Below are 17,764 nucleotides of genomic sequence, written 5' to 3' on the forward strand. Positions count from 1 at the left end.
CTCCTTACACTGCACAGTACCACTTCCCCTCCTTACACTGCACAGTACTTCTCCTTACACTGCACAGTACCACTTCCCCTCCTTACACTGCACAGTACCACTTCCCCTCCTTACACTGCACAGTACAACTTCTCCTTACACTGCACAGTACCACTTCCCCTCCTTATACTGCACAGTACCACTTCCCCTCCTTATACTGCACAGTACCACTTCCCCTCCTTACACTGCACAGTACCACTTCCCCTCCTTATACTGCACAGTACCACTTCCCCTCCTTATACTGCACAGTACCACTTCCCCTCCTTACACTGCACAGTACCACTTCTCCCTCTTACATTGCACAGTACCACTTCTCCCTCTTACACTGCACAGTACCACTTCCCCCTCTTACACTGCACAGTACCACTTCCCCTCCTTACACTGCACAGTACCACTTCTCCCTCTTACACTGCACAGTACCACTTCCCCCTCTTACACTGCACAGTACCACTTCCCCTCCTTACACTGCACAGTACCACTTCTCCCTCTTACACAGCACAGTACCACTTCTCCCTCTTACACTGCACAGTACCACTTCCCCTCCGTACACTGCACAGTACCACTTCTCCCTCTTACACTGCAGAGTACCACTTCCCCTCCGTACACTGCACAGTACCACTTCCCCTCCGTACACTGCACAGTACCACTTCTCCTTACACTGCACAGTACAACTTCTCCTTACACTGCACAGTACCACTTCCGCTCCTTATACTGCACAGTACCACTTCCCCTCCTTACACTGCACAGTACCACTTCCCCTCCTTACACTGCACAGTACCACTTCCCCTCCTTACACTGCACAGTACCACTTCTCCCTCTTACACTGCACAGTACCACTTGCCCATCTATATACATGGCTCAGGGAGCTGTGGTGGAATGAGCAGTACTGCGGTAGTTGTACATTATTGAGGTGCTGTCGGTCTATGTGATGGACTCGGGAGGATGAACGTTGGGGCAGAGCGATGTGTGAGCTGCTGCGCGGGAAAAAAAAAATCACCTCAGATTTGTTCTCCGGGATCCGAGCCTGAGCGGCGGCGAACAGAAGCCCAGACGTCACGTGACCTCCCAGCGCCATTTTCTCCGCTGTCACATCACCAGCGGGTTATGTACTGCAGCCGACCGTGATCTGTCCCGACACCGAGAGATTACAGCCAGGGAGGGGCCGACACCGCACTACACCGGTATATTATCCCCATAGTACTGCAATGTACACAGCACATTGTGCAGCCTCGTAAGCATAGCTACATCATTGGCCGCTATTGCCTTCTTCATGAACTTATATACATCGCACTATGCCAGTCTCCTATACCCCACCTGCCAGCCTCATACATCACACTATGCCAGTCTCCTATACACCACCTGCCAGCCTCATACATCACACTATGCCAGTCTCCTGTACCCCACCTGCCAGCCTCATACATCACACTATGCCAGTCTCCTGTACACCACCTGCCAGCCTCATACATCACACTATGCCAGTCTCCTGTACCCCACCTGCCAGCCTCATACATCACACTATGCCAGTCTCCTGTACCCCACCTGCCAGCCTCATACATCACACTATGCCAGTCTCCTGTACCCCACCTGCCAGCCTCATACATCACACTATGCCAGTCTCCTGTACCCCACCTGCCAGCCTCATACATCGCACTATGCCAGTCTCCTGTACCCCACCTGCCAGCCTCATACATCACACTATGCCAGTCTCCTATACACCACCTGCCAGCCTCATACATCACACTATGCCAGTCTCCTGTACCCCACCTGCCAGCCTCATACATCGCACTATGCCAGTCTCCTGTACCCCACCTGCCAGCCTCATACATCACACTATGCCAGTCTCCTATACACCACCTGCCAGCCTCATACATCACACTATGCCAGTCTCCTGTACCCCACCTGCCAGCCTCATACATCACACTATGCCAGTCTCCTGTACCCCACCTGCCAGCCTCATACATCACACTATGCCAGTCTCCTATACACCTATACATCACACTATCGCCTTCTTCATGAACACATATATACCTATACATCCACAGACCAACCTCATGGACATATATACATCACCCTGGCCAACCCCACATACATACCCATCGCACTTTGCTAGTCTTTTATACATGAGCAGCCAGCCTCACATCTTATCCATCACACTACGCTATATAAATCACATTGTGCCAGTCTCCTATATACCTATACATCACTGGGCAGCCTCAAACTTGGTGCCATTACACCGGACCAGCCTCATAAACCCATTTAGAGTTAGTTGACACAGTTTGATGCAGGCGGATTTTTGATGCAGAATCCGCCTCAAAATCCACCTGTAAAAAGGCCTCCATTCATTTCAGTGGGAGTTCCTCGCTTTTTTTTTTTCCCTGCTAGCGATTTTTTTTTTCAGCTAGTGGGAAAAAGAAGCGAAATGCCGTGTCTTCCCGTGGATTCTGCGGCTGACTGAGCCGCGGCTCAAGACTCACTGCCGATTAGGCCCATTCATTCGGACCTAATCAGGATGCACTGCATCGGCATCCCGATGTGACTGGCCCGCGGAGAACCCACACGGTGGAAAAGGTTCCCGCCATGTGAATGGGCCCATATATCACCGGCCATTCATACACATATACCCATCACACTGTGCCAGCCTCACACATGTACCCATCACACTGTGCCAGTTTCACACATTTCCCCATCACACTGTGCCAGTCTCACACATGTACCCATCACACTGTGCCAGCCTCACACATGTACCCATCACACTATGCCAACAACAATATCAGTGCTGGTAATATAATTTATGGTTACAGAATATAATACACCGGCCAGCTATAACATTATATCCACTGACAGGTGAAGTGAATAGCATCTGATGACAATGGCGTCTGTCAGGGGTGAGATATATTGGATGGTAAGCAAACAGTCAGGTCTAGAAGTTGATGTTTTGGAGACAAGAAAAATGGACAAATGTGAGGATCTGTGCGACTCTGACAGGGGCCGAATTAGGCCCACTGCACACGACCGTAGTGGTTGTTACTGTCCGCAGATACTGACCCACAATCTATAAAAGACATCCCACATGTTATCCACAATTGTGGATCTGCAAAAAGACTTGTATGTTCCCCTACACTTGTCCGTGGGCAAATATTGACAAAAATAGGAGATGCTTCATGTGTATGTGGAGCCATAGAAATGAACGGTTCTGTACGCTTATTCGTAATTGCAGATAAAAACTACTGTCGTGTGTGAGGCCTTAGACTAATTCATATGACAGTGCCCTGCACTCGGATGTGACAAAGGCCTTTTCTCATGGCCAAGTGAACACCCATCTGTTTTTGCAGGTACTTCATAGATAATTTGAGGGATTTCGGGCCAAGATGTAGCACCTTTTATTTTTCCTCGGATTGTTCACATGGACTGTTAAAACAACGGTTGTGTGAATAGATCCATAAAAGTCTACAGACACATCTGTGGAATCTTGACATGTGAATGAGCTCTTAAGATGGTGAGATGACTGGGTCAGAACCATTCATGGCGTTCAGGTTGATGTCCAAGATTTCAATCCAGTTGACAGTCTGGGATTTGCTAGAAGATAAGCCAGGTCCATGGAGGTGTATGGCAATTTACAGGACTTAGGGGGAATCTTTAGGAAGTCTTTTTTACTTATGTATTTTTATTAATACTTTACCAGTACAGATGCTGTATGTAGAGGTTCTGGGCTGATTCCGACCACTACACATGATCAAAACTAGCACCCAGCGCATGGATTGCTCCGCTTTCTCCCTCTTTCCAATTTTCAGAATTAGTTACCTGTTGTATGGGGATTGGCAGGCTAAGGGTAAGTTCACACGGAGATTTTTGGTCAGGATTTTGAGGCTGTATCAGCCTTAAAATCCTGACCAAAAAGATGGCTCCCATTGAAATCAATGGGAGCCACTCAGGTGTTTTTTCGGGGAGTCGTTTCTTCCAGCTCCCGGAAAAAAGAAGCAACGTGCTCATTCTTCAGGCCGTTTCGCCTCGTGATTTGGCCTGAAGACACTCCCTCCTCTGGACGAGGGCCATTCATTGGGCCTAATCCGGAGCGGAGTGCGCGGCTGGATGCCAGTGCAGTGCACCGGCTTTCAGTCGCGGCTAACTGGTTTTTGGTCCGGAACCTGAGGTGGCCTCCGCCTTAGGGGGAGTTCACACGGAGTAACGTGCCGCGTGATGTGGCATGTATACGCCGTGTCAGATTTTGCAGGCCGTATACGCCCACATTGATTTCAATGGGAGCGTGGATCGTAAACGACACGCTATTTTGCGGCTGCAAAATCACGGCCGCAAAATAACGTGGCGTTTACAATCCAGGCTCCCATTGAAATCAGTGTAAGTGTATACGGCCCGCAAAATCTCACACGGCGTATATGTGCCACATCACGCGGCACGTTACTCCTTGTGAACTCCCCCTTAGATTCCGGACCAAAAAACTCCGTCTGAACTTACCCTAATAAAGCCAGCCCCTGTGGTGAAAGCAGGAGAAGAGGGAGGACGAGCAACCCAGAGCCAGGTGCTTGTCCCGATCACAAGATCCAGAGTCAGAACCAGCCCAGAACCCCTAATTACTGCTTCTAAAATCCTCCTTGGTCAACCCCTTTTTAAAGAGGTTTCCGGATTACAGATATTGATGCCTTATCCTTAGGGGATGTTCACACAGCAGGAAATGAAGAATTCCTCTTCATTTTCCACTGCCGTTTTCTGGCCGCCGGCTACCCATGTCGGGGTATCGATACAGGGCAACGGCATTCAGTTGCGGCTTTCTGTCGCTGATTAAGCCCAGATGAATGGCGGTGATCAGTAAGTAGTCTCAAGCCACGGCATCAGTAGCAAGTCGAGCAAGAACCTTATTTTTTCAATGTCCTGCTGCGATCTCTGCCTCCTATTGAAATCTGTCCCAAATCAGCATCAAATTCCCACTATGATTAGATTAGTGGGGGTCTGACATTATTCCCCCCCCCACCGATCAGCTCTTCTCAGATGGTCCTGGAAATGGTAAAATGTATTGTTGGCTTATTCTTATTTAACAAGGTTTTGCAGGTTTTGCACCAAAACTGTGCGACTGTTAACAACTATCAAGCAATACGCAATAAGTCACATAATAAGTCACTGTTTAATAGAAAACAGCGGCGGCACATTTTCACTCTTTATTTATGGCTGATTGTGTGTAATGTAATGTAATTTGATGCAGCATATTCTATCAGAATTTTTCATGCTTTATCACTAAAGTGAGACTCCTTTTATATACCCTGTAGATAAGCCGCTGCCCTCATGTGATATATTACACAGCAGGACATTATATACAGATCTAGCAGTGTCTACACATAAGGTATGTATTATCCCCAGGTACAGGAGGAATACAGCCCCATAACCTGTACTGCAGAGCTGATCTAGTTCCTCTTAAGGTAAGTTCACATGGAGTTTTTTGGTCAGGATTATGAGAACGTATATGCCTCAAAATCCTGACACAAATAGACGGCTCCCATTGAAATCAATGGGAGCCGCTCAGGAGTTTTTTCCAGGAGCCATTTCTTTCGACTCCCGGAAAAAAAAGAAGCGAGATGCTCATTCTTCAGGCCGAGTCGCCTCGCGATTCAGCCTGAAGACACTCCCTCCTCTGAACTAGACCCATTCATTGGGCCTAATCCAGAGCAGAGTGCGAGGCTGGATGCCCGTGCAATGCATGGGCTTTCAGTCGCGGCTACCCAGCTTTTGGACCAGAACACCGCCTCAGGTTCCGGTCCAAAAAACTCTGTGTGAACTTACCCTTAAGAGCCAGGGGTTTCTGCAGTTCCTGGCCCCTGACAGATGACGTGGTGGCTTCCATAACTGTGTATACAACACTCATATACTCATGCAATGTTTATACAGCAATCACCAAGGCTGGTATGATCATAAATAGAGATGAACGAACACTGTTCGGATCCGCCGTTCCGAAAAGTACGCTCCCATAGAAATGAATGGAAGCACCTGGCACGGCGACCGGCCGCCGGCAAAGTGTATGTGCCAGGTGCTTCCATTAATTTCTAGCGGCTAAGATGCGGTACTGACAGCGGTTTTTACGTTGTCTTTCCTTTTGTATTTGTTTTTCTAATCTTTTGCATGGAGTCTTGTATGGTTTTAATGGACTGAATAAAAGAAGAATTTTTTAAATTTAACGGACAAGTGTTGCGGATTCATCTCTAAAAGGATTGTTATGTGAATACAACTCTTAACAGTGTTTTCTGGCCCTTAATGGATTTTTTATACTGATGACCTATCCACAGGATGTTAAGTGTGGCCTTCAGAGCAGACAGCACTAGGATGACATAAGCTGAGTGTATGAGAATGCTAAGGATGAAAAGTGGGACACAGCTAAGATAACTTTAAAGAAGGCAAGAGGAAAGGGTAACTTAAGCTCAGTGTAGCTGTGACCACATTATGGTATTTGAGGAAAGTGGACTGATGAGGAAGAGAGGAGATTGTCCCAGAAGGTGGCCAGTCCTATGAATTGTTATTCTGAGAAGAACAATGAGAAATGATTAGAGAAAATGAGGAAAAATACTAAAAATAGATTCTGCGGTATCCCGGTAGTGCAGGAATACAGAGCCCCTCTAACCCTCTTCAACCTGTTTGCGATGTTTCATAGTGTATAGTCTGCGGAGAGCGAGTGAATGAAGAGAGCGTGTCAGAGAGTTTGAGTGAGCGGGGGAGAGTAGATATTAATAGCAGAGGATCCAAAAACAGAGAAGAGAAACATAGACAAGTAGCTATCAACCTCGATCACCCACTTCACTGACAATAATATCCATTAAAGGAGTTGTTCAATACCTAAGAATCAGCTGATCAGTGTGTGGTGCAGTTGTCTGACCCCCACCGATACTGATAAACTGTCAAGTGGCCAGGTCGTCAGTATGCAATATACGTGGACCATGGATAATGCCCATAATGTAGAGGTGGAGATAGACTTTCTTGCACTCAGGGCATAGGTTAAGTTTGTTGCCCTAGTTTTGTATGTACCCCCGCTATGCCCCTTCCATTGTGAAGTCACAGTGCCACATTGTGATGTAACACTGCCTATTGTGATGTCACAGTACTCCATTGTAATGCTACAATATCTCATTGTGATGTCACAGAACCCCATGCCGCAGAGCACATTGAGATGTCACATTGATCCACTATGATACCTCATTGTGAAGTTACAGTAACCCATGATGATGTCCCTCAGCCTGATTTCACAATGTCACAAGTTCATTGTAATTTAATGCCACAATTGGCACAGTGCTGAGAGCTCGCTGTGCTGGTATAGATTTCATTGTGATTTAACAATGTCAAAATGTGATGTCACAACTTCTCATTGTGATGTCTCAAAGCCTATTGTCATGTCACTGTGTCACTATTGTGATAGTGCCCCATTGTTACATCACAATGCCTCACTGTAAAGTCACAGTGCCTCATAGTAATGCCACAATGCCCTGTTGTGATGTCACAATGCACCATTTTGAAGTCACAGAACCCATTGTGATTGTGATGTCACAGATACTATTGTGATGCCACAATGCCTATTCTGATGCCACAGAGGTAAATGTCATGTGACAGTGCATCATTGTGAAGTAACAGCCCGTTTTTGATGTCACAGAGCCTATTGTGACAGTACAGTGACCATATTGTGATGTGATAAGCCCATTATGATGCCACAATGCCCTATTTTGATATTAGTGAGTCCCTTGTGATGTCACGGAGCCCATTGTTATGTAAATATTCCACAATTTTTGTGTCTCAGTGCCCCATTGGGCTGCCAGAGCCCAATGTGATTTCATAGAGCAATTAAAATTTCAAAATACCCCATGATAATAGAATTGAATACAACTTATTTTATGGTTATGGAACAGGAAATGCTTTTATTTGAATGTTTAGTCCTTTTGGCAAATCAGCAGGTGGTGACGTTAAAGAAAAAAAATTAAAAAATGCTTATTCAGCTGTTCCCGATGCTCCGGTGTCCTCCCACGCGTCCCAGATCTTCTGCTTCAGTGGCTTCTTCCAGAGTCACGTGAAGCCAATCAACGGCTGAGGCCAATCAGCGGCTTCAGGAAGAGGACCTGTGATTTCACGTGTAGTGACATGACATTCTCTTCACTGATTGGCGTTGGCGGTCACGTGACCATCTAGGCCAATCAGTGGCTTCAGTGGAAATCAGGAACAGACCTGGGAGAAGCTACCAGAGCAGAAGATCCAGGACGCGCAGGAGGACACCAGAGCATTGGAGACAGGTAGCAAGAAAGCCTACAAGACATACACAGACCACTTGAGGTTCACGTATCTTAGATGAAAGAGCAAGTCTAGGATAGATACATATTTAAGGATACCCCCAGCTTCACTGCCCCTGTGGTGGTAAAAATGGAGTTTTCTGACTGCTTTTTCATTGTTTTTGTCTCGTTGCAGAGATACCTGGAGAGACTGACGGCTTTGGTGACTGAATTCTACAATCCTGAAAGATGTGGCCCTATGACAATCCTGAAAGATACTTTTCAGGCATGGGTATCCATCATAGGTCTTTGGACAAACCAAAGGTAGGCGTTCTTGGTAAAATGAACAATTTATTAAATAAAAATAGATATAAATAACAGTGCAACATATGTGATCCTCACTTCATCTGGCATCATAGATCTTTGTAGAAATAAGTCAGTGTTGCGGGAGCGGGCTTCCAAGGGTCTTCTGACAACTCTCCAATCTGAGAAGCTTTGATAAGAACCACCTTATCATTTAGGGGAATCTTATCCTATAGTGCCAGCTGGGGGTGGCCAAGAAGTGATCCCAACGTGAAACTTTTACTGCAGAAAAGCCAGTATGATAAACATGAGCTTTGGTTCTTGGGAGAGATTATTGCCACCTCTTACAGGAACTGCAGGATCTCAGTAGAGGATAAAATGGTCTTGGGTCTTTCAGTTCAAGTTCCTTGATAATATTCATATTGGCGATCCTTGTAGTCATCAGGTCATAATATCTATTCAGGAAGAAGGGCCTAGACTTAGATTCAGTGAGGAAGTTTTTATTGAAGCCACTTCTGAGCGTGGGTTAGACATCTCTTTTGATGTTTTGACAGAGAAAATTAGGAAGAAGGAAGTGACACGGGTGATTGATGCGCCTTCCTTAAATAAGTTGTTAGGTCCAGATGGTTTAAGTGAACATGTCACATTAGAAATGCAGTTCAGTCTTCAGTCAGCATGTTATAAAGCAGGAAATCCTTAACAGATCGATGTATACATGTGCTAGAAAAATTCCAGTATAACTTGTTTTTCATTTCATCAATTTCTGCCTATTTTGGTTCTTAAGAGTCCAGTGGGCGGTCCTATTTATTTTCAATATGACAAGTTCTCTTTGGCATTTATTAGAACTGTTTGATTATATCTAATCCTATCATGTTCTATTGTCTGCTGAGCTGCAGATGGTAAGCTTATCATATGTGATACTGTCCATAAAGTTACTGTACCTGAGCCTTTCTTATGTGATACTGTCCACTAAGCTTAAAGGGATTCTACCTTTAGAATGGTAGAATCCCTTTAAGTATCTAAACCTTTCATGTGTGATACTGTCCAGTAAGATTCTTTATCTGAGCCTATCATCCTATCCTTCCTATCCCACTATCCTATTCTATCCTACTAATATTATAAATGTGAAATTTTGTGTTTTTGTTACTCAATCAAGCAAAAATGGCTGATCAAATTTGAATGAAATTTGGCACCCAGCTAGTTTGTAACTTGGATTAACACATCAGCTACTTTTTATCCCAGTAAATGACATCGCTTCACGACTGTTATGAATTTATGTTCACATACTATGTTACACTCCTCTTGCAGCAGCCTTATCTCAGATTCTGATAAAGCCAGGTCTGTTATCTCTCTATGTAAACACCCAGATAACCATCAGTCCATTCTGTACATGCATTTGCACATTATCTGATCTTCTCCAGCCAGTGCTGACACACTGCCATGGGAAAACACCTTTAGTCTAAATTGGCAGTTTGCTACTTTTAAACATGCCGGGAAAAAGAAATTCTAATTTGTTGCAAAATTCTAAAACCACGAGAGCTATGAAGCAAGCCAGAAGTCACAGAGTTCTCCTCAAGCAGAGCTGAGAGGGATCATCAGCACCAACAACACACTCATTATATGGCTTCCCAGCGAGCTGCTGAGATTCTGGAACAATCACGGGGCACAGCGCAAGGAATGAGTTCAGCGTCAGGCCATCTTAACAGCTGCCGGAGCAGGCACATCATCAACGCCAACAACACAGTCATTATATGACTTCCCAGAGAGTTGCTGAGATGCCAGAACAATCACAGGCACGGCGTGAGGAACAAGTTTAGCAGCAGGACAGCTTGAGAGCTGCCGAAATGCCGGAGCAGGCAAACCATCGACGGCAGCAATTTGCTGAATATAGGCGGATCATCCACTCCAACATCCCGCAGACGAAGTCACAGGCAGAGGCTAGTGTATGATATTGTCTGCTGAGCTGTAGTAGGTAAGTTTATCCTATGTGATATTGTCCTCTAAGCTGTTGTATCTGAACCTATCGTGTGATACAGTGCACTGAGCCATGTATCTAAGTCTTTCATGTGTGATACCTTCTAACAGAATGGCTTAGCTCTTTATGTAATGTTACCATCAATCATTATCTATATGTAATATATGACGCAGATTTGCTCAGATTCTAACCTATTATACGCTGTTATATAACGTTACAGCTTTTTAACATAACAATATAAAACAGTGAAATAATGACGGAGCGATTAGATGACTCACCGAAGGCGTCTGTGGGAGACAGTTGACTGATCCAGCCTGTGAAGGAGAGAGGGGAGATAGATGAGTTCAGGGTAACATCATATTATACAGTGTACCCCACTCTCCTATTATTTATTAGCATCATTACTATGTCCATATAAGCAGATATATACATTATAACACAATGACCCTGAATCATGTAAGCAACCATTCTCAGCCTTGGTCCTCATGGGAGGAGGAAAAATGTCAGGCAGTCACAATCAGAGGCTTATTCATTGGCTGAGACTCTGGGGCGTCTTCAGTGTTATTGGGTCACCATTTCTGGCATGCACAGGACACATATTGAATTTGTAAGGGACGAACATCTCTTGTTGTACATGGCAGATATTTATGTCCAATGCAGTCACAGGGGATCGTCATCATATAGAGATCTCCTTATCTCCATATACATCTTTCCCAGCAGCGTATAGTGAAGTGGAGTGGACTTTTCTTCTTATCTATTATCACTGCTGTGTTATTTTCCCCTATCTTACGGTATGGGACTTCCCGAGCTCCTGAGGAAGAGCCCAGATGAAAGAGACGAGACTACATATAATAACCTCCACCCCCTTGCAACAATATAATGCTATAATACAACCGAAGGTGCTGGCCATCACTACTAGTATATTATAGGTGAAATCAGTATCAATATTCCCTGCCCCCAGCGGGAAGATTTAGGGGTTTGTCTGCCCATCTTAGTGTCATATTAGAGCAAAAGAGTTAACACTACTCTGAATCTATCATCCTCCATTACTAAGTTATCTCTAGTGTCACACGTGCTAACCTTGAGATCCATACACCTTATGAAATCAGTACTCCATGTGATCCATACACCTTAAGTGGCCCTCAAACTACTGCCGCTGTCCGCCCCGGGGTTTCCATTCTAAACCCTGGGGAAACTGGACAGGGACGGCTTGCCGGCGGTCAGCTTTAAAACCCATTCATTTGAATGGGTTTTTAAATGTCACCACCAGTGTCCGTATGCGACCTCTGCGCCTGGAAACCATTTTTTTTGCACAAATACAAAGTTCTACTTTTTACTTTGGAAATTCATACAGGCGAAGAGGCCGCATACAGACATTGGTGGTCACCTTTAAAAACCCATTCAAATGAATGGGTTGTAAAGCTGACCGCTTGCAAGCCATCCCCTGTCCAGTTTCCTCGGGGTTTAGGGTGGAAACCTCTGGGCGGACAGCGGCAGTAGTGTGAACCCGGCCTTATACTACAGTAACAGCTACTCTGCAAACAATCAGTCTCTATATCAGTCTGTCACAGCCCCACCCATGTTACTGACATCACAGATATAATATAGTAGTAATATAACTACATTGTGATCCCACATGAGATCCACACACCTTATACTACAGTAATAGCTCTTCCATCTGTTACTACTGACAATCATCCTTTACATCATGTCTTAGTGGTTGTCACAGCTCCACCCCGTTACTGATTGAATATAATATAGTAAAAGAATTACACACACCTTATACTGCAGTTACATCTATTACTACTGACAACCTGCTTCTATATCATGTCTGAGAGAATGTCACGGCCCCCTCCCCACAGCCTCCTATTCCCGTAGAAATCAGTGTAGCAGAGGGCTTAGTGCTTGTTATGGGGATCACGGAGTCATCAAGAGCAGATTAGTTTCTAGGGGGTTAATATCAGTCTGGTCTATGGTAGATGGTTATTATCGGCAGTGGGTACATGGGGCGTTGAGTGCGCAGGTGGATTAGTGACATTCTAATGAACGATTGCTGAGGTAACTGCGTTCAGGCTGAATACGCCGGTAATACAATCACTATTAGACTATTCTATGAGCCTCAAAGGATTAAGTCAAAATGAGACAAGTCTTCCTGCTCCACCTGCACAATCTCACTGGCAGGAGAAGTGATGCTCATGATATAGTGCTGGAGACTTGCTGTAAATATCATCTATGCCGCAGGGGCTATGAGAAGGCGTTGGGCACCTATTAACCTACCTTATAACACGTATCACTCAGAGTATTTCCCTGTCATATATATATATATGTGATATATGTGACAGTGATGTCACAGTACAGGGATAATACACACAGTGATGTCACAGTACAGGGATAATACACACAGTGATGTCACAGTACAGGGATACTATACACACAGTGATGTCACAGTACAGAGATAATACACACAGTGATGTCACAGTACAGGATAATAGACACAGTGATGTCACAGTACAGGGATAATACACACAGTGATGTCACAGTACAGGGATAATACACACAGTGATGTCACAGTACAGGGATACTATACACACAGTGATGTCACTGTACAGAGATAATACACACAGTGATGTCACAGTACAGGGATAATACACACAGTGATGTCACAGTACAGAGATAATAGACACAGTGATGTCACAGTACAGAGATAATACACACAGTGATGTCACAGTACAGGGATAATATATACAGTGATGTCACAGTACAGGGATAATACACACAGTAACTTCACAGGACAGAGACAATGCCAGGGGCCTAGACATAGAGGATGCGGAAGTACCATGTTTTACCTGCCCTGGTTCCTGAGAGGGCCCCAAAGATCCCCCTGTCACATAAAATATACACACCATACTAAATGACACAAGGAGTAGTAGGAGTAGGACACAAGGGGTAGGAGCCCCCTTTCAGGTTTTGCACTGGGACCCAGGAGCTTCATGTTACACCTCAGTTTTGTGTACATTATCCCACCACTTTGTACACAGTGACATCACAGCATATGAGGAAATTAATTATAATGATGTCACTTGTAGTCATTATGATGTCTCAGTAAAGCACTGGAGGTTCATCCAGTTTTCCACATCCCTTTCCATATCCGATAGTTATCATTAAGTACTCTGTAGATCTCAGTTGAGTTGGGCCCCTTACTTGTAGGGCCACGTAGCACTTGTAGCCTCAGCAATGAGTGGATGACATGCTGACGTGGAGCCATCTCAGGATGGGGAGTGAGGTGGATGTTTGGGTCATACATTAGGAAATGGTATAGATGATTAGAATATTGACAGCCCACATAAAATAATAGTGATAGAGAGCAAATAGACTTTATTACTGTTACCGCTATGACCAGCAGTGAGGACGGCTGCAGTCCCATGTAAATGAGCATTTATCATTATAGAAAGAACATTTCTCCAACTTTCTAGCAGACTTTGGATCAGATTCATCGACATTGGCGTATTATATGCCGGCCTCGATGAACCTTGAGATGGCGGAGGGTTCGCCGGATCCTTGAAGAAGCCCACACCTTGTTATCAATCAGGTGTATCCTACGCCAGGCCATACACCTTGGCAGACATCTGCACCAGATCATGAATAGCATGGCTTTCTGCCATCATATATGCTACAGAGGTGTGAATGTGATGCTGCCAATGGCTCTGTTCCGCACCCACATGTGACTATTTTAATGGTGTTAAACAGTCAAAAACGACCAATTTTTCTTACTTCAAAGAAGTGGTGCAGATTTTTTGTAAATTTCCATGTTTTTTGTATAAACTACTTGTATGAATTCCTTCCAAGTTCTCTCGTTTTGCCAGTGTATGAAAAAGATTCTGATGGGAACTGGTCCTGACCTCATACTCCTTAGACTCCATGCACACGGCCGAGCGTGCCATCTTATGCTCTTCCAAGGTTGGGGGTCTTATCCTGTTCCATGCCATTGAGCAGAATGCATTGGAAGCCCCCATAGAGGTGAGTACATAGTAGGATGCACTCAGAGGACAATTCGGAGTGCATTGTCCTTCAAACATGGCCCCACATATGATGCTCACTCAGTCGTGTGTACGAGGCCTCACACCTGAGGGTTTGTTACAATATATCCTATCTGCCTCTCCTTCCAGACTGATACATTTTACCTGTTCTGATACAATGTGATAAACTCAGGACAGGAAAGAGATCTGTGCTGCTGATTTATATACATCTTCACAGATGGGACTGATACATTGTAACAAACCTTCAGCTGTGAGATGCATACAAGAATGCATCTATATACAAGAATGTTCCCATCTCATTGACTGACAGCATGCAGAGCTATTGAAAGTGACAAGGCATTGAGTCTATTAGAAAGTTGACATACTTGACACTGTACACTGATTTTATATACCAGCACAGACCTGGACTGCGCCCCCGGCCTCTTCCACCCGCTCCCCCCAGACTCACGTCTCTGCAGCTTCGCCACCCCGGCATGTCTCCTGCACTGGATACGGCAAGGATTTTAATGGCACAGCATAAAGCAGCTGGAAGAGCCCGAGGCACAGGACTGACAGTGGTGTAATGATGTCAGGGAGCTGTAGGAATGAATGCCCTGTAGTGCCCACACCGCTCCTGCCCTACTTTCCTAAGCCCTGCCCTGATATGAGGAGAGTTAAGCCCAGTCTGCCACCACGATCATCATTAGATGCCACATCCATGGAGGACTGCGCTCGCTTATAAGACGCTCGGCTCGCTGCTAATCCTTGTAATCTGGACAATGAATATATTCACCCCCCTCGCCGCTGGGTAAATAGATATGATGGACACAGCAATGGGCAGAGTACCACTGCAAAAACATCAATATGTTATGTTAATACAGCTTTCCTACAGGCCTGAATGGTTAAACCTGTGGTAATGCAGCATGACTTGGTAAATATTTATTTCACTTGCTTATATAGCACCAACATATTCCAACGCGCTTTACAGACATTGTCTCCGTGCACTATCCCCAATAGGGCTCATAATGTAAATTCTCTATCTGTATGCCTTTGGAGTGTGGGAGGAAACCGGAGTACCCGGAGGAAACCCACACATATATGGAGAGAACATGCAGACTCCTTACAGATGTTGTTATTGGTCAGATTTAATCCCAAGACCCCATGTGCTGTAAAGTAACAGTGTCAGCTACTGAGCTAGCTATTGTGTCCTGGTAAATATACCATTCAGGAGCTTGGGAAAGCTGGTTGACAGTTGTGCAGGAAGTGGAATGAGAAAAAGAAGCGTCCAGAGATCCAAGAGCTTCAGAATATGTCAGGCAGTTGCTGGAATAACAATTCCCTGATGTGAAAGAATTCCCCCTTATGACCAGTAGAAGCAGTCTCCATTTTTTCACCCTTTGTATTGGAGGAGAGCGCAGTCTCCAGATGTCCCCCAGCGTCTAAGACATTTTGCAGTAATTGCATTGTCACCCGAGGGTTAATTATCTGCACTTGACTGGAAAGATTTGTCGCTAATGAACAGCGGCGGAAGATTAGCGCTTAAGGAGAAGAGCGATAGATGTCAGGTGCGACAGTCTGCAAGGTGTTCTCTGAGGTAGGGGCAACACGTAGCAAAAAGGGGCAACTAAAACAATGTGGGAAAAAATGCAGTGGGGAAAAAAACCCACATTTTTTCATTTTTAGCTTCCTTACTCAATATAGGTTTAAGGGAAATGTGCATCGCGTCCGCGGCGTAAATTAGCATTCTGCGTTTCCGAAATCTCACTCACTTTGCTGGCATTGTAAAACTCGGCTTTTGGTCTGCTGCGTTTCTGCAGCAACCAAGAACACTCTATGTTTGCAACATGTGGCCTTAGCCTGAAATTCACGGAAAATACAGAATACGGTAACTTTGTGACTGAGGGAGGGGGGGTCACAGAAACATAACAGCGGCTCTTAGGTGGTCTGGGGTCAGACGTAGGAATCATGGGAACGTCTTTAGGTCTGTGGTTTGATTTCAGGAGTTTCCGGCCTGTCACACTTTCCTCTCATCTGTTTCACAAGATGCGGATGAAGTAATAACCTGTTCTGTGAAAACTCTGTCTACTCCCCCGCCGGGTTACCTTATAAGAGCAATGCTCTGCGAGTCTCCAGAATGGTCAGTGGTGCAACATTCTGCAGAATATACTACATTGTATCTGTCAAGAGGTAGAGAGGAAAGAGCAATGTTCTGCAGGATTCTAAAGTGGTCAGAGAAGACTGTAAAGCTCTGATCTCTGGAGAAGATGGTGTAATAATTTGCAGAATATATCAATGTATCTGTACTTAGGAAGAGGTGACAGAGCAATTGTCTTCAGATCTCTAGAGAGGTTAGTGGTGTAATAATCTGCAGAATATCTCACTGTGTATCAATCAGGAGGTAGAAGGGACAGAGCAATGTTCTACAGATCTCTGGAGAACTCAGTGGTGTAATAATCTGCAGAAATTAGCACTGTATCTGTCAGGAGAGAAAGGGGACACAGAGAAATATCCTGCAGATCTCTAGCGTGGTTAGTGTTGTGATAGATCGCTATGCATCTGTCAGGTGGTGGAGGGGCCGGAGTGATGTTCTGCAGATCTCTAGAAAGGTCATTGGTGTAATAGTCTGAAGAAATTAACACTATGTATCTATCAGGAGGTAGAGGGGGACAGATAAATGGTCTGCAGATCTCTAGAGGTTATTGGTGTGATAATCTGCAGAATATATCACTGAGTATCCATCAGGAGGTAGAGGGGACAGAGATCTAAAGAGATTATTGATGTGATCATCTGCAGGATCTTTCCATATCATCCTGGGTCTGCTTTGCCTCTTGTGGTTACAGAAGAGTTAATGGTCTTTGCTGTGGTTAGGGTCTCCGCAGCACTTACCCCGTGTAACCCCCAAACGTGAAGCTCCTCTTCCTGTGGTTCATGATGATACTCGGTGCCGCTGTGCAGTGTGAATGAAGTCTCTTCCCAACTCAGTGCTCATCTCTGACAGCTGGGACCTCCCCCTGCTCTCCTTCCTGTGTGGCCAGCAGTGGGGGGACATGAGGCTGATCCCCAAATTCTTCCCAGTGTTGATTGTTGACCAGGTTAGTTCAGTTGGTCATTGCAGTGTGCTGTGGTTTGTACTACACCTTAGTCTTGCTCATACTTTAGTTTTACTTGCACCTTAGTCTTGC

At 45.1% G+C, this 17,764-nt stretch overlaps 1 protein-coding gene across 2 annotated transcripts in view; it reads right to left on the reverse strand.

The window, feature by feature from the left end:
* The window catches only part of RAP1GAP (RAP1 GTPase activating protein), an 86,550-nt gene extending 69,021 nt beyond the window's left edge, over positions 1-17,529 (reverse strand). For both annotated transcript variants that reach the window (XM_075277837.1, XM_075277838.1), the window contains exons 1-2: positions 17,469-17,529; positions 10,845-10,880 (exon numbers count right to left, since the gene is read on the reverse strand). In XM_075277837.1, coding sequence (XP_075133938.1) covers positions 10,845-10,880; positions 17,469-17,512 — 80 coding nt within the window. In that variant the 5' untranslated portion in view covers positions 17,513-17,529. The remainder of the gene's footprint in view (positions 1-10,844; positions 10,881-17,468) is intronic.
* Positions 17,530-17,764: the final 235 nt, after the last annotated feature.

Source organism: Leptodactylus fuscus, chromosome 6, assembly GCF_031893055.1.
Source record: "Leptodactylus fuscus isolate aLepFus1 chromosome 6, aLepFus1.hap2, whole genome shotgun sequence".
In the NCBI taxonomy this organism is placed as follows: Eukaryota; Metazoa; Chordata; class Amphibia; order Anura; family Leptodactylidae; genus Leptodactylus; species Leptodactylus fuscus.